General features: G+C 42.3%; 1 protein-coding gene across 5 annotated transcripts in view; it reads left to right on the forward strand.

Moving 5' to 3' along the window:
* itpr1b (inositol 1,4,5-trisphosphate receptor, type 1b) overlaps positions 1-25,858 on the forward strand; it is a 556,093-nt gene that overhangs the window by 360,879 nt on the left and 169,356 nt on the right. For all 5 annotated transcript variants that reach the window (XR_010976943.1, XM_068051457.1, XM_068051458.1 and 2 more), the window contains 3 exons: positions 3,796-3,986; positions 21,463-21,646; positions 24,916-25,169. Coding sequence is in view for 4 of the 5 variants with exons in the window: in XM_068051457.1 (XP_067907558.1) it covers positions 3,796-3,986; positions 21,463-21,646; positions 24,916-25,169 (629 nt within the window). In the remaining variant the exon portion in view is untranslated. The remainder of the gene's footprint in view (positions 1-3,795; positions 3,987-21,462; positions 21,647-24,915; positions 25,170-25,858) is intronic.

Here is a 25,858-nt window from a genome sequence, read left to right on the forward strand (position 1 = left end):
TCTTTACTCAGAGGGTGGTGAATCTGTGGAATTCTCTAACCCAGAGTGCTGCAGAAGCTCAAACATTGGGCATGTTCAAGACAGAAATCGATAGATTTCTGAATACTAATGACATCAAGGGATATGGGGATAGTGGAGAAAAATGACGTAGAGATAGATGATCAGCCATGATCTATTTGAATGGTGGAGCAGGCTTGACAGGCCAAATGGCCTACTCCTGCCCCTATTTTCTCTGATCCCATGACCAGGAAGTACTTCTCCACACAAAGGGTATAAGAAATTTGGAACACTTTTTTTCCTCCGCTACCAACACCAACCCCCACTCACCCACCCACCCACCCACCACTGCCCCCACAATCCTGCTAAAAGGCTGTGGATGCTGGGACAATTGTAATTTACAATATTGGGATTCAAAAATTTTATTTGGTAATCTAGGGGTCTGGAGCAAAGACCAAGGAACCGAATGGCCTGCTCCTAATGTTCCTACTTAAGCAGGGCTTTTCGAAAAAATGTTTAACTTATTGACCTAGTGCATAAAGAGTCATTGCTGATGAGGAGGTGCGGTTCCAAGAATCATGTTTTAAGTAGGGTTTGGAGGTAAAACTGTTTGTTCTTATATGCGCACACACCCAAGAATTACAGGGATATTATATCTGCAAACCTTCAGAACATGTCTTTTTGATGCCACACAAATCCAACCCATGATCAGCGCTCTGAATTATTTTTCAACTAGCGTGCAGACTCTTTGGCTTTCCAGAGTTTAATTACCATATCCATTTCTTCTTTTTTTTTTAAGTTTTACCCCACTGTGCTCTTCGAACATGTTTTCTTCATTTTATATATCACTTGAACACCTTACTTGGTTTCTGTTTATTAATTAACCTCAAATTGCTATTTGCCTTTTTTCCCCCATCCCTAAGGGACTTTGAAGTTAGTTGAGCCTCTCATAAAGTTCTTCTGGCATTAACCCGTGATTGTTGTCCCAATTCCATTTCAGACTTCCCTCATCATTGACTGCCCATGCTAATACTTTCTTCTTTCGGGCAAGGAACTGCTCAGTAGTTCCATGTTGAAGGAACAAATAAATGCCAGAAACAATTCTTCAGTGGATTTGAGCAGATTGGAATGTTTATTGAGCTAGGTTCTGCGTCATTACCCTGGCCAAAACTAGGATGTCAGGTTAACAGATGTGATTCGCCAGATTATCTCTGTTTTGTGGATGTCAGTCGTTCAGTACTAACCTTCACTGGCCACTGTTCATCAGTCCCTCTGGCTTTTTATTTCACGGGTGTAGTTCTAATTACCATACATTTCCTCCAACGAGAAAGGTTGAATCTCTTGACAATGCTTTCAGTCATGGAAATTGCATCGGCTTTTGTGTCAACTAGTGTACTTTTATCCCCCCCGTTTATTCTTGATTTAGCCTTCTGAGTTTATAGTTAATTTCAGTAATAACGCAAGCCAAAAGATAAATGGAAATGTCCATGTTGATACATTGTAGTTCTCGTGTGACATATGCAGCCTCCATCCCCGTTTGGCACAGAGAAAACTTCATCTTTCCTTCATTGTGATGGGCGGCATCAATGTAGAGTCCACCTTCAGTTGGATTGAGACCACATACAGACAACTGAATGAAGTTCTATGGTGAAGAAGACACTGAAGATGCAGCTGATTCTCACCAGCTTCTTTCAGCATTATAATTTGTGATGGTGCTTGTAAGGATTAATTATTTAAAGTAACTTCAGAATGATATCAGGGCTAAATGGATACGTGTGCAGGTTGTTTAGATTAGGCGTGTTTTCCCAGGGCCATAGGAGATTCAGCAATGATCTAATTGAGGTGTTTAAGATAATTAAAGGATTTGATAGAGTACATAGAGAAAAACTGTTTCCTTTGGTAGGGGAGTTCAGAATTAGCAGTATAATCTTAAAATAAGAGCTAGGCCATTCAGGGATGATGTCAGGAAGCACTTCTTTACACAAAGGGAACTGGGAATCTGACATTCTGTCTGCAAAAAGCTGCTGAGGATGGTGGGGGGCGGGGAGCGTCAATTGAAAATTTTCAAACTGATATGGATAGATTTTTGTCAGGCAATTGTATTAAGGGATATGAAACCAAGGCAGGTGAATGGAGTTGAGATACAGATTAGCTATGATCAAATTGAATGGTGGAACAGGTTCAAGGGGTTACTTCTGTTCCTATGTTCCTATTTTATTTGTTCCTGCTAAAAATAACTTTGCTAATTAAGCTTAATTTAAACCCACAGTTTTTCTGATTTTTGTTACTTTTGACTTGAAATCTATTTGCTTGCAACTGATTTTATCCTTTTTTTACAAAAAAGGGTTCATGATGCAATATAATCAGAATTGGTGATGAAAGGATTCAAAACCTTAAGACCATAAACTGCAACCCTAAATATCTGCTTGCATTAGCTGAGACCACAGCCTTCCATCCTGATTTAACATATTGATCATTGTCCTCTTTCAGTCTAAACCACCATCCGAGATTGGGCCCACAGAGCCTGGTGAGGTGAATTGTTCATGGCTATGCTTACTTACCTTTCAGAAATTCTGGTCAAACCTTCATTTGCACCAAGCTATTGGGTTTCAGTCCTCATTGTTTTGCTTCACCAGAGTTGCCTTTGAGACAGATTATCTTTTAACCTGGCCTTCCCAATCCCACCATGATGAAGTAAGTCCAATCAGGAAATTGTTAGTCACTTCCATCTGTGAAGGCAGACCTTGTAGTTCCTGGTATAGAACCACTGATCAGACTTTCAGTGAAAATCTGTCCATCAAATGATCAGATTTGGCTTTTCTTGCTGGCTAGCCTTAAACTGATGGCTTGGAGCTTGAAAAAGAGAAAAAGCTACCAGTACAAGATTGCCATTATTGGTGGACACCATTGTGACAATTACAGCATTTTACCAAACCTAATATAAAGTCCAGGGTAGATAACGGCTTGCATTGTTGAGAAATACTGGGAAGCAAACTTTGTGTGGCTGATCGTAGAAGATTCAACAGGATCTACAACTTAGAGGGTAAGTTTTTTGAAAGTTCTGGATGGTATTTTTAGCTTCTCTGTGGAGTATTTCACACACTTGCCAAATGCTGCTTTGATTTGTTGATCAAGGACTTACATCTTGGAAATCCACCTACAATTTCAGTCGAAGACCCCTTTCTGGAGGTTTGCTCTCTTAGAGCATTCAGTTGTTCAGGCTAGTGAATGAAGCAAAGATTATCTGGCTTGGATAATGTTTTCCATCTCCTTTTAAAGTAGGTCATTGTCCTGATGTCAGAATGTCATGCCTTTTGTATTTTCGACCTGATGTGAGCTTCTGTGGAAATTGTTGCTGTAAATGTTTAGTACATCTTTTGCCCAATTTGTCCCTTTAATTTCCTCCCTTTTTGTAAACACAGCCTTATGCATTTTGTAATGGATTTTGAGTGAATTGATGGATCTTCCAAGGGCAGTATCGCTTACTGTAAATGAATAGAATAGTCATATAACTAATATGAAAAAGAATTCAAAGATGTTGTCTAGTTATAAAACTCCTTGTGATGACTTGGGATATTCTTTGGTATGTGCAATAGGTTGCAGCAACTGAGAAAAATCTTACTGCGATAGATCGTTGTAAAAGCACTTCAGTTCTTTATTGAAAGTGAAATATTAAAGCTTACAGGTCTCCCAGAATATGTGGTAACTTAAAAGCCCATTTGTTGTATTGGTGGTGTTGTGTAGCAGATCTCAGCTTTTTCTTGTGCTGGGTTTTTGAGATTGTTGTGCATATTTCAGGAGGCGGAGCAGGACCTGGCACATTGAGCCGAGGTGAGATGAGCCTTGCAGAGGTGCAATGTCACTTGGACAAAGAAGGAGCATCTGACCTGGTCATAGACCTCATAATGAATGCAACCAGTGACCGGGTCTTCCATGAAAGTATCCTACTTGCAATAGCTTTGCTGGAAGGGGGCAACACTACAATTCAGGTATGTTTAATGGTGAATAGAATTGCCCTAATCTTGACCACTGTCGCTTTGTAATTAGATGTATTATGAATTATCCCGTATGATGGTCCAGCAATGGCTTGATTATAAAACTCATCCTTGTGTTCAAATCCCTCCGTGAAATCACCTGACCCTATCTCTGTTCCCTACTCCAGCTCTGCAGTCTTCTGAGATCTCTGTGCTCCTCTTGTTAATCGCTGACTTCTTTACCCCTTCAGCTGCCTAGACCCAAAGCTCTGTAATTTCTTTCCTACATTTCTCTTTGCCTCTACCACTCTCTCCTATGAATGCTACTTAAAACCTTGACCAAACTTCCCCAGTCCTCATACCTCCTTATGTAACTCATTGCCAAATTTTGTCTAATATTGCTCCTGTGACATGCCTTCAGATGTTTTTACCGTATTAAAGGCGTTATATAAATGCAAATTGTTTATTTTTTGGCAGTTGCATCATTTCCTAAGTGTGTGTTAGTATTCTGAATGTTTTATTTTGGTTTGAGTAATTGTATTTCCCAGTGTAAAGATCAACATATTGAATTAGAGGGAATGTGTAATTTGGATGTCTGTACAGTTAAGTATTGGGGGAAATACATGATTTCTGTGTGTGTTTGATTGTCATATGTAATGCTGTGAAAATTAGTTACTGCAAAAGTAAAGGCACCATGTCCTGAACTGCATCTATAAAATGTACTAAAACTGCAGCTATCTTGAGAGTGAGTAGTTGGAGGAAACTCTCGGGGATTGTGAAACTTTGTCTGATTCACAAACCATCTCCATGACAACTCCACACATTCAACTGAGAACATTATTGGTTTTCTGTGGGGGATGAAAATGCTGAGAAGCCATCTTAGTTCATGTTCATGAACTATCGTGTTCCAACAACCATTTTGCAGTTTTCTGTAGTAATTGCAGAATTCTCTATTATTGTTTTTGTTTCAATTTGAAGTTAATGTTTACGATATATCACATTTTCCCTGCAGTGGACCTTTGGTCATTATTTCTCAATTTCCCCTCTTCCCACCCTATATATCCTGGTGCAGAAGGTGGGTAGATGTCAGGCCTATGCCACTGCTACATGAAGCAGCTATTGGGCAGAGCACAACAGCAGACAGGTGTGAGAGACTGTTTCTGATTTTCCTCCTTGCCCTTGCTTCGAGGGCATGGCTGGATTCAGGTACTCACCATTGTGAGAAATCGTTGGTGTAAATCCACCTTGCACAGTGCTGGTACAGCAAGTTTGAGCTCCAATGCACCATGTTACTGGAAGACTCAATTTCCCACCATTTTTATCCCAGGAGTGTACTGTTCCCAGCTCAGGTTGGCGAACAGGGACCGAGGGCGTGCTGCACTCAGACATACCGTCTTTCAGATCAGATGTTAAATCAAGACTCTGTCTGCACTCTCAGGTGGACCTAATAGATCCCATAACCACTAAGTCAAAGAAGAGCAGGGGAGTTATACCTGGTATCCCAGTCAATATTTATCCCTCAAGCAACATAACAAAAACAGGTGACCACATTTCTGTTTGTGTAGCTTGACTGCCGCGATTCCTGCACCACACTTCAAAACTATTTCATTTGCTGTCAAGCACTTTGGAACATCCTGAGGCGATGGAAGGTGCTACAGAAATCCAAGTCCTTTCTTTTTGCTCCTAGCCCTTGGCCAATGCTATTGTATTGTGTTGTGCGCTGCCTCTCTAGTTTTTGTCGTTCCCATTAATTAAATCGGTAAAGAATTGCCCATGAGGAGAATCATGGTTAAGAAGCTGCAACGTACTTAACTGGTTAATTCACCAATGCTGTGCAGCCAAATTCCTGTCTTTATCAAATTGAAATCGACAACCGTTCTTGAGCCTTGCTACAGATCATGGTTTAAGTGTAGCATGTTCCAGGTCATTGTGGTATTCAATAGAATGTACTGCTGTTTCCTTGTCTTTTCTACCCACACTATTTAACCATGGAGTAGAATTCGTGATCGTCATGCAGATAACCTCTTCACCAAGGAAGAAGGAGATTACTTTGGGATTGAGGTTGGAAAAGACCAGGAAATTTAGGGGTGCAAAGAAACATGTAAATTAAAGCTTTTTTTAAATTCCCTTTTACTACAATAACACTCATCATATCAGTGGGGGTTGTGGCGTGTTTCTAAACTGAGACCTCTGGGCCGCACATGACTCCCAAGACCTGGCAAAGAAATACTTAAAGTCCAGGGAGCTGAGACTTGAATTTGCATTTACTTTTCTTACCTGGTGGCTCGATTTAATTACATACGCCTGAAGAAGCGAAGAGGGTTTTCAGTGCTGATTATATTGGTGGGTAGACCTTAAATTAGAACACCAAGATCTGTGAGGATCTGTGATTTGAAATATATTCAAATTAATGGGAGCATTGATTCAGCCTCCTATGGGGACAGCATGGCTTAGTTGTAAGTAGCCCATAAAGACAACAAAAAAGGTTGCCGTTATATTTGTCAGGCATGTGATGGCATACTCTCCATGTGCTTGGATAGGCGCAGCATCAAGAAGCTCAATACAGTCGAGGAGAAAGCATTCTGCTTGTTCTGCAGCCCATCCACTGGCTTTACCCTTCCACTCCCTCCACTAATGGTGTACTGTGGCTGCAGTGTGTACTATCTACAGGATGGACTGGAGCAAGTCACCAAGAATTCTTAGGCAGCACCTCCCATATCCGTGAACTCCACCACCTAGAAGGACAAGGTCAACAGATGAATGGGAGCATCATCTCCAAGTTTTCTCTACAGGTCATACACCATGCTGACTTTTTTTATTTGTTCATAGGATGTGTGCATCGCTGGCAAGGCCAGCATTTATTGCCCATTCCTAATTGCCCGTGAGAAGTTAGTGGTGAGCTTGAACTGCTGCAGTCAGTCTGGTGTAGCTACGCCCACAGTGCTATTAGGGAGGGAGTTCGAGGGTTTTGATCCAATGAAGATGCAGGAACAGCGATATATTTCCAAGTCAGGATAGTGTGTAACTTGGAGGGGAACGCAGATGGTGGTATTTCCATGAGTCTGCTGCCTTTGTCCATCTAGGAATTACAGATTGTGGTCTTGGAAAGTGCTGTTGAAGGAGGTTTGGTGAGTTAGTAACAGTGCATCTTGTAGATGATGCACATTGTTGACACTATGCGTCAGTGGTTAAGGGAGCGAATGTTGAAGGTGTTAGGTGAGGCCCCAATCAAGCGGGCTGCTTTGTCCTGGATGGTGTCGAGCTTCTTGAGTGGTGTTGGAGCTGCACCCATCCAGGCAAGTGTAGAGTATTCCTTCACACTCCTGACTTGTGCCTTGTAGATGATGGACAGGCTTTGGGGAGTCAGGAGGTGAGTTACTTGTTGCAGAATTCCCAGCCTCTGACCTGCCCTTGTAGCCACAGCATTTATGTGGCTGGTTCAGTTAAGTTTCTGGTCAATGGTGATCCTCAGGATGTTTATGGTGGCGAATTCAGTGATGGTAATGCCATGGAATGTCAAGGGAGGTGGTTGAACTGTATCTTGTTGGAGATGGCTGTTGCCTACCACTTGAGTGGCGTGAGTGTTACTTACCACTTGTCAGCCCAAGCCTGAATATTGTCCAGGTCTTGTTGCGTATGGGCATGGATTTCTTCATTATCTGAGGAGTTGTAAATGGATCTGAACATGGCAAACATCAGCGAACATCTCACTTCTGACCTTGTGAAGTGAAAGCCAAGCTGAAGATGGTGGGGCCCAGGACATTACCCTGAGGAATTCCTGTTACAATGTCCTGGGGCTGAGATGATTGGTCTCTAACAACCACAACCATCTTTCTTTGTACTAGGTATGACTTCAGCCAATGGAGTTTCCCCTGATTCCCATTGACTTGGACATATATCACTGTTCCTTCATCGTCACTGTCAAAATCCTGGAACTCCTTCCCTAATAGCACTGACAGAACATCGTCACCACATGGACTACAGCAGTTCAAGAAGGCAGCTCACCACCTTCTCGAGCAACCAGGAATGGGTAATAAATGTTGGCCTTTCCAGTGATCTCCACATCTGGAGAATTTTTAATGAAATTATTCCACACTGCTTTAAAGATCAACTAGAAGCTAGGAATATCTTGCGATTGTTTTCCACATGTCCCTACTTGTGCCATGTTCTTCACTTCCTGCTTTTATTCTGTTAGCTCAGAAAGCAAAGTAGATGCTGCATTATTATGTTGGTAAAAATAGCGAACACTTTCCAACCAAGTTTTGCTCTGTTCTCTTCCCTTATGCAAGTTAGTTGTATGTAATGTACCTATGTACACCTATACTAAGGTGTGGATTTTAAAAAAAATAATGTGTCGCTCAATGTAAAAAGCTCCTACATTAGTGTGGTGAAACACCTTTTTCAGTACCTCAATTGGAGTGAACAGTAACCTGTTCAAAGTTGGCACACCCTGTCGGCGTCTGTTGCCTGAGGGAAATACTTTGCTGCCCAAAGCTTCCCAAAACTTCTTTGTCTAAAGCTGGGAATTGCAATTGTAAGGAATGCTTGCTTCACACTCCATGATACTGTACAAGGCTTCTTGAACTTGTTTTGTGTGTGTACGTGTACATATATTTGTGTACATATTGTTATGACCAGGTGAGAAAGAGGTCTCGTTTCCCTTTCAGTATTCACCTGGTCTTACTGTAACAGGGTTTAACTTTAAACCGTGTTTTTAGCTCCTCGTTGGTGAATCCTTATTCACCCCTTTCCAATTGTAAGGCAAAGAAACCAGCACAAACAGGCTTTCTTAGGCTTAAAGAAAAGTTGAAATTTATTAAACTTAAACTTAAATTCTAATTCGGTTGACGCCTATGGATACACGACGCACCCATGCTCGCATGTATATGTGATACACACATGCAAATAGAGACACGAAAGAGCAGAAGAAAAATAATGTGGATAAGTTTGGGGCAATATCTGAAGAGTTGTTATGGTTCTTCGAGCTCACTGTAGAGTCCTTGATGGTAGATAGATCTTGCTTTTCATCGGGGCCCAGTATTATTCTTAAACCTTGTTCACTGCAGGAGACTTTTCTCTCTTGGGGTTCATGTGTCTTAAGTGGATTCGGAGGCTTGTGAGAAAGAGATGGGAACAGATTGAAGAGAGATCTTCTCAATCCAGGAGCAAACAGACTTTCTGGCCGAATTATTTGTACAAATTCAAAAAAACTCAGGTTTAGTCATGTGACTAGCTGGTTTGACCATGTTGGTTTGTGTATTCGGCTATCTTAGCAGTCAACCTGGAATGCGAGCTCCCCCACCTTCAACATCTGGTGATCAAAAGTCCATTGTGGGTTGAATGTGTCAGAGAACGGCTGCTTTGTCCTTCCAATCACCATCTGTTAATATGCAAATGTCTTTTTCAGCCACGGCTGATCTGTTTAACAAGTGCTTTCTCCACTCCAGTAACAGTTAAAAATCAATGTTCATAACAAAATTAATGTGCCTCATTCTTGGCAGGTGGGGGCCTCGCATGATAATATGTTTATATATACTTTGTTTTCTTCCTTTGCCTCCTTTGACGGCTACCTTTCTGACCCATTCACTGGGAGGAAATTTCTCCGGTGGTCTTGTTAATATTGTTATAAACATTGCCCAGAAGAATGGGATTGTGCTCCCTGATGGGGTTTTTTTTTTCTCATACTAAAGAAAGACTTGTTATGGAGTTTCTGCATTGGAGAAGGTAGGGATTATGGCCCTGATCTTGGGGAAATTAACATCGTCATGACTTCCATTCGCTTTTGCCGACTGTTTACAGGCATCGAAGAATGGGAGCCTTTCTTTCCGTTCTGCTGTGGAATTATGTCTTGCTGCATGCCAGCTCTGTTGGTGCTCTGGCATCCACTCTGTTTTCATTGCAGACCAATGAAAGAGGGCCAGGGGCTGCTTATAGGTCACCCATGTAGATCCACACATATCCATGCATATTGAAAATAAAGTTAGTGGTATTCAGCACCAATAGCAGTTGGTGCCACTGTTGCCTCTGCTTCAGGTGGCGTGGGGAAAAGCCACCCCTCGAGGTGCTACCGTGGGCCACCAGAGGCACTGACAAAGTCTCATTTCTACATCTGCAAATGTGGCATTGCTTACTACCTGTGACTTGATTCAAGTGAAGCCTCCAGAGGTGAAAAGATATTTTCTGGTTGACTCTTGCTATATCACGCTTAATGTTGTAAAACGTGTAGTAGATCATGGACAACCTTTGTAAAATGACAACGGCTTAAGCAAGCCTGTCGAGATCATGAGACTGACCCACTTAATTGGGTTTGTTCTGCAAAATATATATTTTTTTCAATTTCCATATGCAGATTGCATCATGGTTGCAGTTGGATTCTCAGAAACTTGGCCATACAAGTCTATAAATCAGTTGGCAGTGGTTTAACCTCTCAATCCTTTTTTTTGTGTGTAATTCTAAAATTAAGTTTTGATGCCCTGCAGCCTTGAGAATGGAATGTATCCCATAAAATCAGTATTGGCAGAGCACAGCGATGCATTAAATGAATATTCCTGACCTTGGAAAAATTAAATCCAAAGTAGAATGTCCACACTTGCAGCTTATTTCGGTTTCCACATGCAATATTTGCATTGTACGATTGTGTAGGTGCCTTCTGGCATGCATCAGCCAGTAGGCTGATATAACATTCAACTGTCACTATCGGCTGCTGTGCAAGAAACTTGGCTGGATTATTGGAACTCTATAAACTGTAACATATTTATTTTATTTGAGAAGCCTGACTGGAAGAGCGGCCGTGACAAGCGAGGACTTGCTTCGCATTTTCTCTACTTTTACTAGGGGACGGGGTGGTTATTGTTTCAAGGCTGTCGTATAAAGTAACAAGTAATGGCATGAGCCCAGGATGCTGGTAACTGATGAGCAAGTTTCTGAACCAGTCTATTTTGATAGAATATATTTTCGCAAAAAGCCTTTGACCAATGTAGTAAAGAGAATGAGATATGCACGCTGCCAAAGCAGTGTCTGGATGTAGGTGAACTATTAGCCCTGGGAACAGTCTGAAATAAAGGAGAGACCACTTGGGATTGGCTACACTGGCTTGGCTGGTAGCTTGGCCAGATTAATTTTATCCCCACGACCCTTCTCCATTGCAGCAGCCTTGGCGTGAGTTGGTTGTCATCAAATCCCAAAAACCGTGGAAACCTGAAGCCTTTACATAATGGCCTTTCAGACTTTCACATGCTTAACAGGAGGGCTCTGGTCAGATGATTTCCAAATATGGGAAATAGGCCTATCAACAGTTAGACACAGGCAGCCGAGTCTGAAAACAAGGTCATTCGCATTTCTCTCCAGCACTGAAATCAACAAAGAGATGTTATATAACTTCTATTTATATCCTGTTTTCTCACTCGCTGCGCAGCACACAAGAGCTTTTTGAAAGTGGGAGGTTTTTTAATGAGCTCTTACGTTTTTTTTCACCTTTCAAAGTGATGGGAGTTGGCTTGCATTGGAAAAGGGAAAAAGGATGAATTCATTTGCAGATGTTAGTGGCTTGATGGTGTGTTTGGGAGAAGTGAGATGTGGAATATATTGTATTCAAAGCGTTAGTGTATTAGGGTTAAAGGTTGACTTTGTACTAGTGCGTTGATAATTACCTGCCAGGTATTCTGGAATCATTGAGATATTATTTTTGTGGCTGTCAGAATGTGACGTTTAATATTAAGTAGTAGTTAGATTATTTATTCCAAAATTGTCGTCTCACCTCTCTTTACCCCCCCCCCCACCCCCCCGATACCTTTCACATGAACCATTGTATAATAAATGCTCACTAATGAGTCATACCCCATCTGCAGTGCCTGTAACAGCAAATTCTGTCTTCTCTGCTGCTGTCTCCATTTAAAGCTCAATTTATTATCGTGAAGCCACCCTGGTTAATATTGTGGCCTGTTTATATAACAACAGCCTCTTGCAATAACATGGCACCTTTAACAAAGCAAAGCTTCCCTAGGAACATCGCAGTGTTTTGGGGGCGGATGAGGGTCTGGAGCTAAAATTATTGAGCAGTGTAAGCTGAGCTAGGGCAGGTAACTGAAGACATGGTCAATGGAGCAGAGTTGCCAACTCTGGTTGGGCACAATCCTGGAGATTTCATCATGTAACCTCCTGACTCCAGCTAGCCTACTCCCACCAGTGGTTGCTTGACGCATTCATTCTTGAGGCGTCCCACTTTCCCACGCCAGTAAGCGAAAAGTCTCTTCATTACCTTGTTGAGTAACACTTGATATTCATCCAAGCAGCCCTTTTGCTCCAACCTCCAATATTTTGGTAACTAATAAACAAGAGTGTTCAAATAAAAACAATTTTTTTTTCAGCACGCCTATGATTTGTCACCCTGGTTGCTTTTGCAGCAGTTTTGAGGAAATTAATCCTCAAGTCCTGAAGACTCCAGGACAATTCCAGAGGGTCAGCAGCCCCAGCAAAAGGGTGTGTTTTGAAGGAGGTTTCCTCTGCAGGCAGCAAAGAGTGTCATGAGATGGTTTTGCTCCCTTCCTCTGGTTGCCAGTTTATTCTGATCATAAACATGCTGCACTCTCGATCTGTCCAAGCAGGCTTGCACTGTGACTTTCATTGTTCCCTGATATCAGGGGAGACCTGGGGCCACAATGGTAAATCTATGAATGTGACTTTTTAGCAGTTATACATTTCGCATAATGGTGCATACACAGCTGATCTGGTGTTGCTTCCAGTGCACCCCTTTGTATTAATGAAGCAGGTTGGAGACATGAGTATGTTGTGGAATGGGTTCCTCTGAAAAGAAGCCCAATTATGTTAATGGGGCATTAGAAGGATCTGCAAATACATGTGTCTGGAGAGGAACTCAGGGAAGATATATCATTTATTTTTCTGGTTGTATAGATCGATGGGCAAAAAATTGCCCATTAAAGCAGTCTTCTCCGATGACAATTGGGACTTGCTGAGATGGCAGTATTAAAACCATTCAGTGCTTGAACCCTGAGGCCGTCTGCCCCTGCATTGGGTGCATGCTCCACACCAAAGCTTGCTGGGCTTGGAATTGTAGCAGAATTGGTTGCTAGGGTAGCCACCTCTCTCAAAAATAAGAATTCCAAAGGTCCCCAAACACAGTTTGAAAAGGGAGTTTCAGGACAAGTGAACAGAAATATCCCTATAATTCTTGTTTATCTGTCTGCCATCAACTTTTGAAGATTGTGTGTTTTGCTTCTGATTACGTCAGCGGGAATGATGGCTTCAAGGAATCACCAAGGGAACTGAATTATCAGCCGATGCAGTCAATCAGTCACTAATCCAGGGTACTTCAACAGCTCTGTCATTCCAACAGTGTGAGGTAATTCAGTTTCTCTACACTGTTGGGCTCATTGACTTTTTATCATCGGTTCCCCTTGAGGTCATAAACAGCCACAGTTTGGGGTGGAGTGGGGGTGGGCGGTTGGTGCTGTTTCTGTGAGAAACACAAGAAGAAACCAGTGAAGTCGTTTTTCTTTTATTCTTGGAGCTGGACCAGATTGGAACAAAACATGCCATTTAACAGTTTCACCTTATCAGCACCGCAATTTCCTGTAAGGGAAGGGGCTGTTTCGTCAGTAACTTAATCTTCCCAGTGTGGTGTGACATTCCCAGTCAGTCACCCCGCCAACACCCAAAAAAGCAAACATTTTCGGTAAACAGCAGTTGAGCAGCTGTGTTGGCTGGACTGCAGCCCAAGCTTCTCGGCCATCACTCATTAAGGTTAACCTGACAGATATATAGAGGACTTGAATAATGGAGGGGCTGAACTGCTGGGCATGTGAGCTGAAACTTATCAGCAAAGTGAAAGGGAGAGGCTGCCGTGAGCTGCCTTGAACTCAACGCAGCAGCATTCTAGGATTTTCCATTAGCAGGCTGCACTGCTTTTATACTGACTCAGACGCTGCAGTTGTGCTGGAAACTGGAGGGGAGCTGTAGGATATAAATTGGCCTTGTTAAAACTTTCCACTTGGTGCGGCCTTTGCTTTTCTGTCAAAGCCAGCCTGCCTGTGAAAAAAGATAAATGCTTTTTAATTCGGCACAATCCGATGGAAACTTTGCAAGGTTCATTTGTGCCATTGTCTTTTTTTTTCTTTCTTGGATGTAGACATTTCTCAGGTCTGCATCCGTACTTTCCCTTCACTTCATTCCGGGTCTCCTGTTTGACAACACAAGCAGCCAACTCTCTGGAGATCTGCGTAAGCTATTGGTCAATAAAGGTGGATCATGTGATCCGGCAATCTTGCAGCACCATGAATTATTAGGTGAAGAGGGGAACCGTTAATTGCAATGCAGTACTTTGACAGCAGTTTCTTTTTAAACCACTTCGATTTTATGGCACTCATGTTGTCTCTTAAATTGGATGCTGCTAAGCTGCAGCAAAAGGGGTTTTAAAAGCTGAATCTGAATACCTGAACAAGTTCCATCCTTGAGGGGATGTTGACCTGGCTCTCACTACTCATTTTACTCTATGCAGAATCAAACAGCACAAAAGAAAGCCATTTAGTCTATCTTGCCTGTGCTGGGTCTTTGAAAGAACTATCCAATTAATCCCACTTTCCCCCACCACCAACCCCATACCTGTATGCATAGCCTTGCAGGCTTTTTTCTTTTCAAGGACATATCCATTCCCCTTTCAAAGTTTCCATTTTGAGGAATTTGTAAGTGAGGTGTAGAACACTGAAGTTTGCAAGTAGAGTTTTCTCTCTCCAACTCCCCCAAAAAAGAAACATAAGGCAATCAGAAATTCTTTTTAATGCAGAAAGCCACTGAGAGGTGTTTGCAGGGGTGGAGTTGGGGGGTGTTTGGGGGCAAGGAGAAAGGTGGCTTTATTGTGATGAATTTCTCTCGCTGAACTGGCTTTCATATAGTGCTAGCGTCTGTGTATGGAGACTGTTGCTATGGAAATGAGCTGTTCCAGGCTGATAACAAACTGGGTGGTAGCTTCCCCCACATCACCCACGCAATGACACAGGGCTTTCCAAGTTGTGAATGAAAATGCTTCAGGCACATTATCTACTCCGGAAGAATTGTAAGCTTTGAAAAACATTTGTTTTACCAAGGCTACATCGAAAAGCAGCAATGAAACTGCCAAGGACGTTACTGCAGTGCTGAAGTCTAATTCTAATTATCCTTCCAGTTTAGTACTGAAATCTCATAAGCAGCAGCTGGTTAAGTGACATACATCATCTGGTGGAGTTATAGTACTGGAATTTTGATAAAGCTGAGGTGACTGTTGATGGCCATATGCAGATATGTCAAGCTGACAGTGGAATCAATAGGAAAGTATATTTTACTCAGGAGGCAGGTAAACACAGTAATGCCTCTCATCTGATGATCATTTCAGTTGAAATCAATAAATTAGCTATCAACTTTGTGAAAAAATTACACACACGTTCTGTGAAAATATGTTTCCTAACAACAACTTGCATTGATATAGTGTCCTTTACGTCCCAAAGGCACTTGACAGGAGCGTGATCAGACAAAACCTGACACGAACCAAAGAAAGATATTGGGACAGGATCAAATATCGAGATTTTAACGAAGGTTTTTCTTTAAAGGAGGAGAGCATGGCTAAGAGGTTTGGGGTGGGAACTCTAGAGCCTGGGCCCGAGACTCTAGCAGTGTTTAATAGTACTGCAATGTTACAGCAAACCATTTTTAAGATGTCTACATGATGAACGTAGGAGAGCAAATGCTATTCTGAATTTTTAATTGTTGAAAGTCGCCAGACGTTCCCTGCATTGGTGCATTTGGCTTAGTGACTGAATTTAAAGCAGTCTTTCCTGTTGAGCTTTGTGAGCAGTTAATAATTAAAGTAAGTGTTTTCATTCAGGCTAATGTTTGTAGAAAATGGCTAATTGAGGGACTTTCTGCATGACTGTTGCAGTTTATGTTTTATCGTTTGCATGTGTATTGAGACTGGGATGTGTACTTCAGTGCAAGTTGCGTATCTTCTGCAAAGGGAACAAACATTTTTTATTCTGTGCCTGGGATGTAGGGGGACATCTTATTGCCCTGAGAAGGTGGTGGAGGATTTTCTTGAACAGTTGTAGTTCTTGCAGTGATGCTGGTACTTCCACAATATTGTTGGGTAGAAAGTTCCAGATGTTCCCACAGTGGCAATGGAAAAATAGAAGGATGTGTACAAGCCACTTTGTTACCTCTAGACTCAATGATTCCAATGCTCTTCTGGCTGGCCTCCCATCTTGCACCTCTGTACAAGCTCATCCAAAACACTGCTGCCTGTATCCTGACTCTCAAAGCCCCCTTCACCCATTACCTCTGTGCTCACTGACCTCCGTTAGCTCCTGGTCTGGCAAAGCCTCAATTTTAAAATTCTCATCCTTGTTTTCAAATCCCTCCAGAGCTTTGCCCCTCCCTATCTCTGTGACCTCTTGGAGCCATACAGTACTCAGATCTTTGCATTCCTCGAATTCTGGCCTCTTGCATATCCCCGACTTTTCATCTCTCCACTATAGGTGGCCAAGCCTTCAGCTGCTTAGACCCTAAGCTCATGAATTCCCTCACTAAACCGCTCTGTCTCTCTTACCTCCTGTAAGATGCTCCTTAATACTACTTTCATCAAGCTTTTGGTCACCTGCCCTAATATCTCTTCATGTGACTTGGAGTCAATTTTAGTTTTTATGCTCCCGAGAGCGCTTTGAGACGTTTTACTACATTGAAGGGGTTATATAAATGCAGGTTGTTCTTGTTGGCTTTTGCCCTTCACCATAGTAAAGGTCGTGGAACTGGGAGGTAAGTTTTGTTGCTTGCTGTCTCACGCCCCATAGTTATTCTATAGTGAGCTGCAGGTTGTGGAGGGAGTGGATATTGAGTTCAGTCACAGAGATGTGAATCAAGCATTGTCTTCAATGGTGTCAGACTTTGAGTGATTTGCACTTGCACCTATCCAGATGAATATGGAGTATGCTATTTTTACTCATGATTTACTAGAGAGACATTGAGGGGTTGGGAGGTGGGCTTCTCATCCTCTGCCCTGTTTTTGTAGCCATGCTGTTGATCTAGTTGGTCAGTAATGATACCCAAGGTGAAATGATTCTGCTGTTGAAGGTCAGAGGGAAAGTGATTGGGCTTTTTTTTGTTGGTGATGGTCATTGCTTGGCAGTTGTGTGTTAAGACTATTGCCTGACACCCATCATACCAAGCCTGGATGTTGCCCAGGTTCTGCTGTAAGCTTGAATGGGCTGCATGACTAGTGGAGGAGTTGAGAATGAAGCTGCACTGCTGAATCATCAGCAAACAGCCTCACCTCTGACCTTGTAATGGAAGGAAAACCATTGAGGGTTGTAATCACAAATACCTTAGTTGACAACCATTCCCGATTGCTCTAGAGTGCTGCAGTACATAGTTATGGGATATGAATCTCATTGTTTGCTTCATAGTGAGCTCTTGATTTCAAATATATAACCAAGCAGTGCTCCACAGGCAGGACTAGACTAAACTACAGGGCCAGATTAGTTTAATTAAATCTAAGGTTCCCATGGTTTTAATTGAGTCCTTTCACTTGTATGCACAGTGAGTTAGTCTCACTTCATAATAGAATTCTCTTTGCGTGTCTCATTGGATTGGAAGCACTGATGATATGGCATAGTTCGGTGAGCCATGATTGCAGGCCTAGAGATACTTAGAGCAGAAGGACTCTCAAAAGTCTGGGATGAAGGGGAGGCAGGCCTTAAGTGGTTGCCAGGGGTGTTGAAAATACCACTGCTTCAAGCATTGAGGCTCCTGCAAGTGGTTCTGTTTCAGGTGTTCTACCACCTTTATTCTCTGAACCTTTTGCATAAAGACAACTGCTCATTGGGTGGTTAATTTACGCCTTCAAGTAAGAAGTATTTCAGGAGAAGATGAATGTGATCCCTCTCCAGCACAATACCCTGAAACTGTAATGACAGGCTGATGAGATGGTAATGAAAGCTGAGTGATTTGAGGAGAAATGGTTGGTGAAAGAAGACTAACACGAAAGCTCTTGAACTTTGAAACCTTTTTGAGCCAGGACTGCAAGTTCCCATCACCAATTCAGCAATAGATTGGAGAATAAAGTCTCAACACAATACAGGAATGAAACCGCTCGTAGCCTTGTTCAATTGTAGTGAATAATAATGACAGTGGAACTCAACCGGGTTGCAATGCGCCCATGTAGAACATGGTGGCTCGATTTCATAAATTGGCAGGGTGATATAGCAGCAATAGTGGTTACTGGAACTAGGTTTTTGTAGCCAAAAGAGATTAAATAGAAAAGGTTCTATTCTTAGTATTTTTGGGGGTTGCGTGGGGGGAGACTCTGAGCATCATTTTTGAGGCAAATGAAATGTTGTCCCTGTTGCTTCTCATTTCACACTGTCCTTTGAACTCTAACTAACCTGGTTCCATATTATTGCCCAACATTCCGTCAATGACATGTTCTAGTTTTATGGAAGCGTAACTTGTATGGCTTACAGCAGAGGGTAGGATGAGTTTGCTGTGCTACCAAGATCACGGGAAATTTGCCCCGAAAGGATACTGAATTCTAAATTATGTGGCATTCTTAATGCGAAACATTGAACTGAGTTCTTAGATTGATTTAGTGGCTTTATATTCTTTCATATGGTATTTTTGAGGGAGTTTTTTGTAGGAAAGGAAGAAGATTACATGAACACTGCTTGTTGACTGGGAGAGAGCCAAAAATATAGCAAGATAGAAAGGAACTCATCTTTTATTTGGGAAAGAGGTGTGTCTTTACTCTGAGCTATGATTGGCACTATGGATAAAATAACTTAGCTTTTTTAATTGAAAACAATAGCATTGGGTAAAGGCCTAAAGTATAGGACACCGTCAAAGCTGAACAGAATAAGAAATGAGATAAATCAGGAAGCAGTGATTTTTAAAAGGTGAATCATTTTTGGTTTTTAAAGGCCTGGAGATTGTACTATCGAAAGACTGAAAAAAATCAGGAGATTTCAGATCCTGGGCAAGGAGTGCAAGAGTGTTTGGGTAGCTTGCAAGATGTGGGAGCAGTATTCAAATTTGAACAGATTCGGACTTTACAGAAAATCAAGATTAGTCGAGGGGGAAATAAGTATTGGCACAAAAGAGGACTCACACTTTCTGGAGTCAGCTTTAACAGTAGAAATGTGGAGGAGATGGTTCGGTCAAAAGATTATTTGGTTAAGAAGGGCTAAAGATAGCTGCTGCTTCGACTTGCAAGCATCACGAAGAAACTGTAGGGGTGAAATTGGACTTTGGGCAGAGTGCAAACAGGCGAGAGTGAATTGGTAACCCGTTTACACGCTGTCCAATTTTACCTTTCCATTTGCGATACTGTCAAAGACCAATTTCACCCCTTGGGTCTTTCAGTAATTGAATGAAACAATATTTTTACTGCTTAACTGAAAGAGAAGATTATATAATGCTTCAGTTTGCGAGAGGACTGGAGGTAGATGCACCGAACCCATGCAATTTGAAGGGTGCTGCCGGAAATGTATTACAGCAACAAAAGGTCAGATAGAGTTGGATAATGATTTGATGAAGTCAAGGTGGCTCTAAGTTAATAGTTAATATCAGCCATAATGCAGGTAGAATGATTTCAGAGGAAACTGGAAAATAGCTTTTCTGGACTTTCATATATACAAAGAAATGACCAATGATTCATCAACTGTTCGTGTGGAAATTCAGTAGATCTGTTAATTCTCTTTGTGTGATGGGTATGGTTGTGTGAATCCAAATGTCAGGTTAAAAAATTAGTCTTAATTTCCTTTCAAAGGGGTAGAGTTTGTATTTAGAACTGTTGCCTATAAAAAGGCTCCAGCTGGTGAATAGTTTTAGGACTCCCATTAACTCCATTGTACTGGCCACCGATGGTCAAGGGTGACTCTGATAAGCTCCTAGCCCCACCACTTCCAGCCCAAGTCAGGACCACTTGACTAGTGTCCAACCCCCCCCCTCCCACTGAGGCTGAAATTTGATGGTGTGTCTTGGTCTTTCAACTCTTGAAACAGTTGAAACACTTTTGTTTTAATGTCTGGCAGATTAAAGCTTGTAAGATTAATTATTTGCATGAAAACCAAATTTGAACCATTGCCTCAAATTTTCTCTGGTCCCATTGAGTGGTCCAATCTGGTAGCAGTGATCTATTTTGAGACAGACTTTTGCAGGACTTTGTAGCTCTTCCTTCTGAGTTAGGATGGCTGCACCAGGCAATGCAGATCCCAACCCATAATCACTATTATCCTGCCTGCTATTGATTTGATAGCTGCAGCAGTGATGGTTAAAACTTCCAGATGAACTAATTGGATAATAAGACCTGGAAAAATTAATCTGTGTGATGGATATGGTTGTGTGAATCAGAATATCAGGTTAAAAAATTAGTCTTAATTTCCTTTCAAAGGGGTAGAGTTTGTATTTGGAACTGTTGCCTAAAAAAAGGCTCCAGCCTTTGTCAAAGTACTTTTTAAATGCACTGAGGGTGTGGTTGTCATGACCGAGATGACCTCGGCGATTTTTAAAGTTCAGCAACTGCAGGTGTCAAACTTAATTATGCTGTGGAGATTTCCCCTGCGTGAATCATTTCAATAAAATATGTCTGAGTGGAAAATCTCCAAGGAATATGCAGTTCCTTGTCTTGCACTTAATTTTAGCCTTAGCATAAGTAATGAGGGAGCTAACAGGAAGCACAAAAAGTATATTTGTTCAATAAAAACAGAAAATGGTGGAAACATTCAGCAGGTCAGGCAGTCTTTGTTTGATTTGGTCTTTAATTATGAAGTGATTCCTGGAAACTTGTAACCTGCGCTTTAACCCTTAACAACATTCTCCTGCTTTTGTCTCTGTTGAACGACATCAGCACAGTCTCTGCTTTCATTTTCTCTTTCTGCCTGCCGCCCAAGTGCACATCACCAACCCCCCACTCCTGCCCTGCAGTCCCTTAAGACCATTGTTCTGGGCTGGGTTTGATGCCCAGAGTCAGAGGTGAAATGACAGTTTATAAACCGATTCCACACGAAAAAGATGTTTACACCTTGCAGTGTGGATATGCAGATGAAATAATAGTGCATTGCAATTAGCTCTGGACAAATGTGCGTAACCTCTCTGCGCTAACCTAATTCTGGCCTCTTAAACATCCCCTATTTTCATCACCCTGCTTATTGGTGGCCGTGCCTTGATCTGCCTAGACCCTAAGCTATGGAATTTGCTTCCTAAACCCCTCTGCCTCTCTACCTCTATCTTCTCCTTTAAGACACTCCTTTAAAAACTTGCCTCTTCAACCAAACGTTTGATCACCTGTCCAAATATCAGAATGTGGCTTGGTGTGAAATTCTGTTTGGTGACACTCCTGTGAAGTACCTTGGGATGTTTTAACTGTATTAATAGTGCTGTATAAATACAAATTGTTGAAATCAAATAATGAGTAGCATCCAGTACATGAATCTGATCGATCACTTATCCACCTTGATAGCATTCGTTTTACTGCCGCCTGACAGAGGATAAGAAGTCTGAGAAATTCTTCAAGGTATTTTATGACCGCATGAAGCTTGCGCAACAAGAGATCAAAGCTACAGTGACTGTAAATACCAGTGACCTTGGTAATAAAAAGAAAGATGATGAATCGTCGGAGAGGGACGTGCCTGTGCGAAGAAGAGGTAAGAGGCCAGGCTGGGCTCGAGAGTACTCTTGTGTAAGAAAAAAACGCCTTGCCAGGCACACTGTAGACTAATTATTTATTCTAATTGCCATTATTATCCTAAAACTGGAACTTTAATTACTTCATTACTTCATACAATTGTATTCAGAGCTGCTAATTGGTCTTAGGAATTGGCAAGTAGCACTTAATTTTCTGTTTTAAGGTGCCTTTGCAGTTTTCTCCTATTGGTGCCATTACTTCAGAGCTGATGAATCGAAACCTTAAGTGCTCTGCAGCAGATTTAAAAGCTGTCCCAGCTGTTAATTAATGTCACAAAAATGCGACTAGGTTCTGAGTAGTTAACAAGAGCAAAATGATTAGAGAGATCAGCAGAGTCGCACTCAATGGCTAAGAGTTAAAAGCAGATTTGATTTCTTGTAACAGGAAAGCTAGTTCATTCTCGAGTTAGCATTTTCCTCACCAGTGGAAAAGTTTAGGATCCCAGTGAGTATGAAAAGAAGGAAGGCTTTTTTCTTCAAGGCACCTTTTTCTTTCAGCAAGCATTCCTGTCAGTACTTAGAGCAACTTTTATACTTCTGCCTGGTTTTCTGAGGTGGAGGTTTCCACCCGTCAAGAGATGTTTGGCCATCATCTTCAACATCCCTTGGGAAGTTTGGACGGCTCTTGACAGAGATGCAACGTGTAGGCTTAAGTTTGTAATGGAGCTATTCAAGAAATATTTCCTCCATAGTGGAATAATAAATAGTTCCTTTCTAAGCTGTTGTGCAGACTGCAATAAAGCACAAAATACTGTAAATACCAATATTTAAAGGGATGCATTTTACAACCTGCAAACCAACCTGCGTCATTTCCCCTGGGCAAGGTGTTCCAAGTAGATCAGCAACCAGTATAGCCAATGATTAACCTCCTTGGGACACCATCAATTCCTGTTGTGGTAGGATAATTTGGAAGATGTATAATGTCAATGTCTGTTTACAGTCTTGAAGTCGAAAGAGGCAGTTCCAGGTGCAGGATTTTTGCCCCCAGACGGAGGTGGGTACGGAGGTGGGTGGACACGGAAATCTAAGACACCAGCCAGCAGGCTGGTTTGCTGGCACCAGCAAGTTCTGGGTAGCCAATTAAGCTAGTTTAATGGCCTATTAAGAACCATTGGCAGGCATAGGGGGCTAGGCCAGGAGCTTGGAGGCAGCCTCCCAGCAGCAGACCAAGGAGCCAGTGCTCCAGACAGGCTTTGAGGCCTTCGCTGCCTGTCTGGCCACAACTGCAGCCACACAATGGTGACCCAGCTGCTGAGGCCATTTTTAATTTAATACCTTTAAAATGTACAGAGAGGGCGCCTTAAAATGGAGGCGCCCTGTGTGTCTCCTACATGAACTGCAGGCTTCATCTCCTTCCGTACTGGAGAGCCTCCTGTTGGCCCTCCAGCTTTGTGAGCCTGCCCTCCACCCTTAATTGGACAGCGAACCTGTCCTCTGACTACTAATTGGCCAATTTGGGGAAAATACCTGATAGGTAACTGTTTCCCCCACAGGACTGGATTTTGTTCTCCCCCAGGCGTTGGGTTCCGTTGTGGGGGTTGGGGGGGAGCCTGAAGATGCCTCCGGGAGAGAGCAGCCATGCACCCCGGCACCGTGAGGGCCTGGCCCGATATTACCGGCGGCGGTGAGGCCTCATGATGGCCCGCAACCCCCCCCCCCCCGCCCCTGCTGCTTGGCCCCAATTTGAATATTTGCATAAATTAAAATGAATTAATTAATGAACCTCACGTCGCCACCTGATGTCCTGCTGCGATCTTCGTGCCTCTGGCCAGCACTCCCACGCCTTTGTATCCATGTCTGGGGAAAACAGGCGTCACACTGGTGGGGAGGGGAGAGGCGGTAAGTTTATCAGTGCAGCGGGGGGTGGGGAAACAGGGTCATTTTGACGACATGGGTGTAGGGGATGGTGGGAAGGGTTGTCGTTGAAAGTTTATGCAGTTTGTGGGGAGGAAGATCAGATGGTAAAGCTAAGTGTTTTTGGGGTGGAAGGACAAATAACTAATTTCATTGTTCTTGGGGAGGTGGTGGTGGAAGAGGGGACAAAAGAAATGTTTTTTATTCACTTTACCCTTAAGTATTTAAATTAGCCAGTAGGGCTGACAGCCCTTTAAAAATGGCGTTAGCGCCTGCGCACAAGCAGCTGATGCCATTGGCAGGGATGGACAGCCTGCCCCCTGCACATGATCGTTGGTGAGGGCTCCTCCCCAGTTATGTAAATGAGCCACTGCATGGAAGACTGCGGCAGCTCCACGATATGCAGCCTGTATGAGCAGGCCGCCGTTTTTATGGTTGCACATAAAATTCAGCCCACAGTGTGAGGTTCTGACCTCCACTTGACCCCCAATGTCGTTAGTCCTGATCCAAAGGACAAAATCCTGCCCCAGGCCTCCTGTTTTTCAGGCTGGAAAGAGTAAACCTATATTTATTTCAAAGAGTTTTGAAACTAATTATTATTCTATGAACCTGACTGAATATTTTGAATGCAACTTCACTCATTCTCGAAACATAGGTTGGAATGATAAATCATTTAGCCCATGGAGCCTGTTTCCTCCAGGCTGAAGAGGTACAATTTGTGGTAAATAAATATTGTCAAGTTAAATGTGTGCAATCCTTTCTAATCAAGGGTGCCGATTAACCACTGGTACAAATTTATTGCTGAACCTCTACCTCTCTAAAGGTGTCACAATATCAAGTTGGCATTCAATGGCTCAGGAGGGTTATGTGCTCATGGTTACTGACTGGGAGAAGAACCTGGGAGTTACAATGCCTGATTCAATGAAGATCCACGACCTGTGTTGCAAGGCTAGTGGGAAATCAGATAGGGTGTTTAGAATGTATTGCAAATTCAATACAAGATGAGAAACACTACCCTTTGTCGGCCCACATCTAGAATAATGTACTCAGTTTTGGGCCTCACAGATATTCAGGGATAGGCTGTGGATGGTAGGATAATTGACATTTTCAAGACTGTGATCAATAGATTTTTTAAAATAAGGGTACCAAGCGATATGAAGCTAAGATGGGTAAATGGAATTGAGATGCCTATCAGCCATGATCTATCTGATTGGTGGAACAGGCTTGAGGTGCTGAATGGCCTACTCCAATGATTCCTATCCTTTTAACTCGCCATTGTGTTTCCTGCAATTATTTTGTACTTGTTTAGGATATGTGGTTAAAGGGAAGATTGCCTCTGACTAATGAATTGTTTGTTTCTGGTATTAAAATGCAGCCAAAGAACCTACAGCTCAGCTTAGTGACGAAGTACGGGATCAGCTGCTCGAGGCCTCTGCTGCTACACGGAAAGCCTACAACACCTTCCGAAGGGAAGCTGACCCAGAGGACCACTTTTCCACTGCAGATGGCAACCCAGCATCTGGAGAGAAGAACAAGGACGATGGAGAGATGAGTGCAGTGATTGCCATCATGCAACCAATCCTTCGGTTCATGCAGCTGCTTTGTGAAAACCATAACCGAGATCTTCAGGTACGATGTAGACCATTGCTGCCCTTCAGATCTTGAATTTTTGATTTCATCTGGAGTCCATGTGGGTCATTGTGACCAAATTGAAAATATGCACTGTGATAATGTCACCAAAGTTGAGTTTCTGTCCTTGTTCTTTAAAATCGCAAGATACCTACCTCCATCCAGACTAGAATTTTTGTGTGGTAAGTGGGGTGTTGATTTGAAATGCTAATTGATGTACCTAGATGTTAGTAGTTGCATTTACTGAATGACATCATAGTGGAGGCAGTTCTATAGCTGCAGATGTGAAGGTGTTGCACATTTGATCCATGTTGAAGATGCTTGATCAGGTCGATTCTGCCTTTTGTCTTGAGTAGCAGGTGGGCATAAGTTGCAAGCTTTTTAATTTGTGTAAAATCTGCTGTGTTCAATGTCAAAGGCTGTTCCAGTGTCAATTGTTCAAGATTTTCTTGTAATTAATAGAAATCAAGTTTCAGCCAATCCCCCAACTTCATTGTATATCCAATCATAGAACAATTGTGATTAGTCATTTAGTAGTACAGAACTTGAGAATTGCTGAAAATAGAGACATGTTGTCAAAGCTTTTCGATTTGCACTCATCAGGACAATACGCAAGAATAACCAATGTATGGGAAAACCACAGCTTATACTGCATGAGAAGAGAGTGCGGATTGGTTGGCAAGTGAACT

Source organism: Heterodontus francisci, chromosome 19 (assembly GCF_036365525.1).
Source record: "Heterodontus francisci isolate sHetFra1 chromosome 19, sHetFra1.hap1, whole genome shotgun sequence".
NCBI classification, from domain to species: Eukaryota; Metazoa; Chordata; class Chondrichthyes; order Heterodontiformes; family Heterodontidae; genus Heterodontus; species Heterodontus francisci.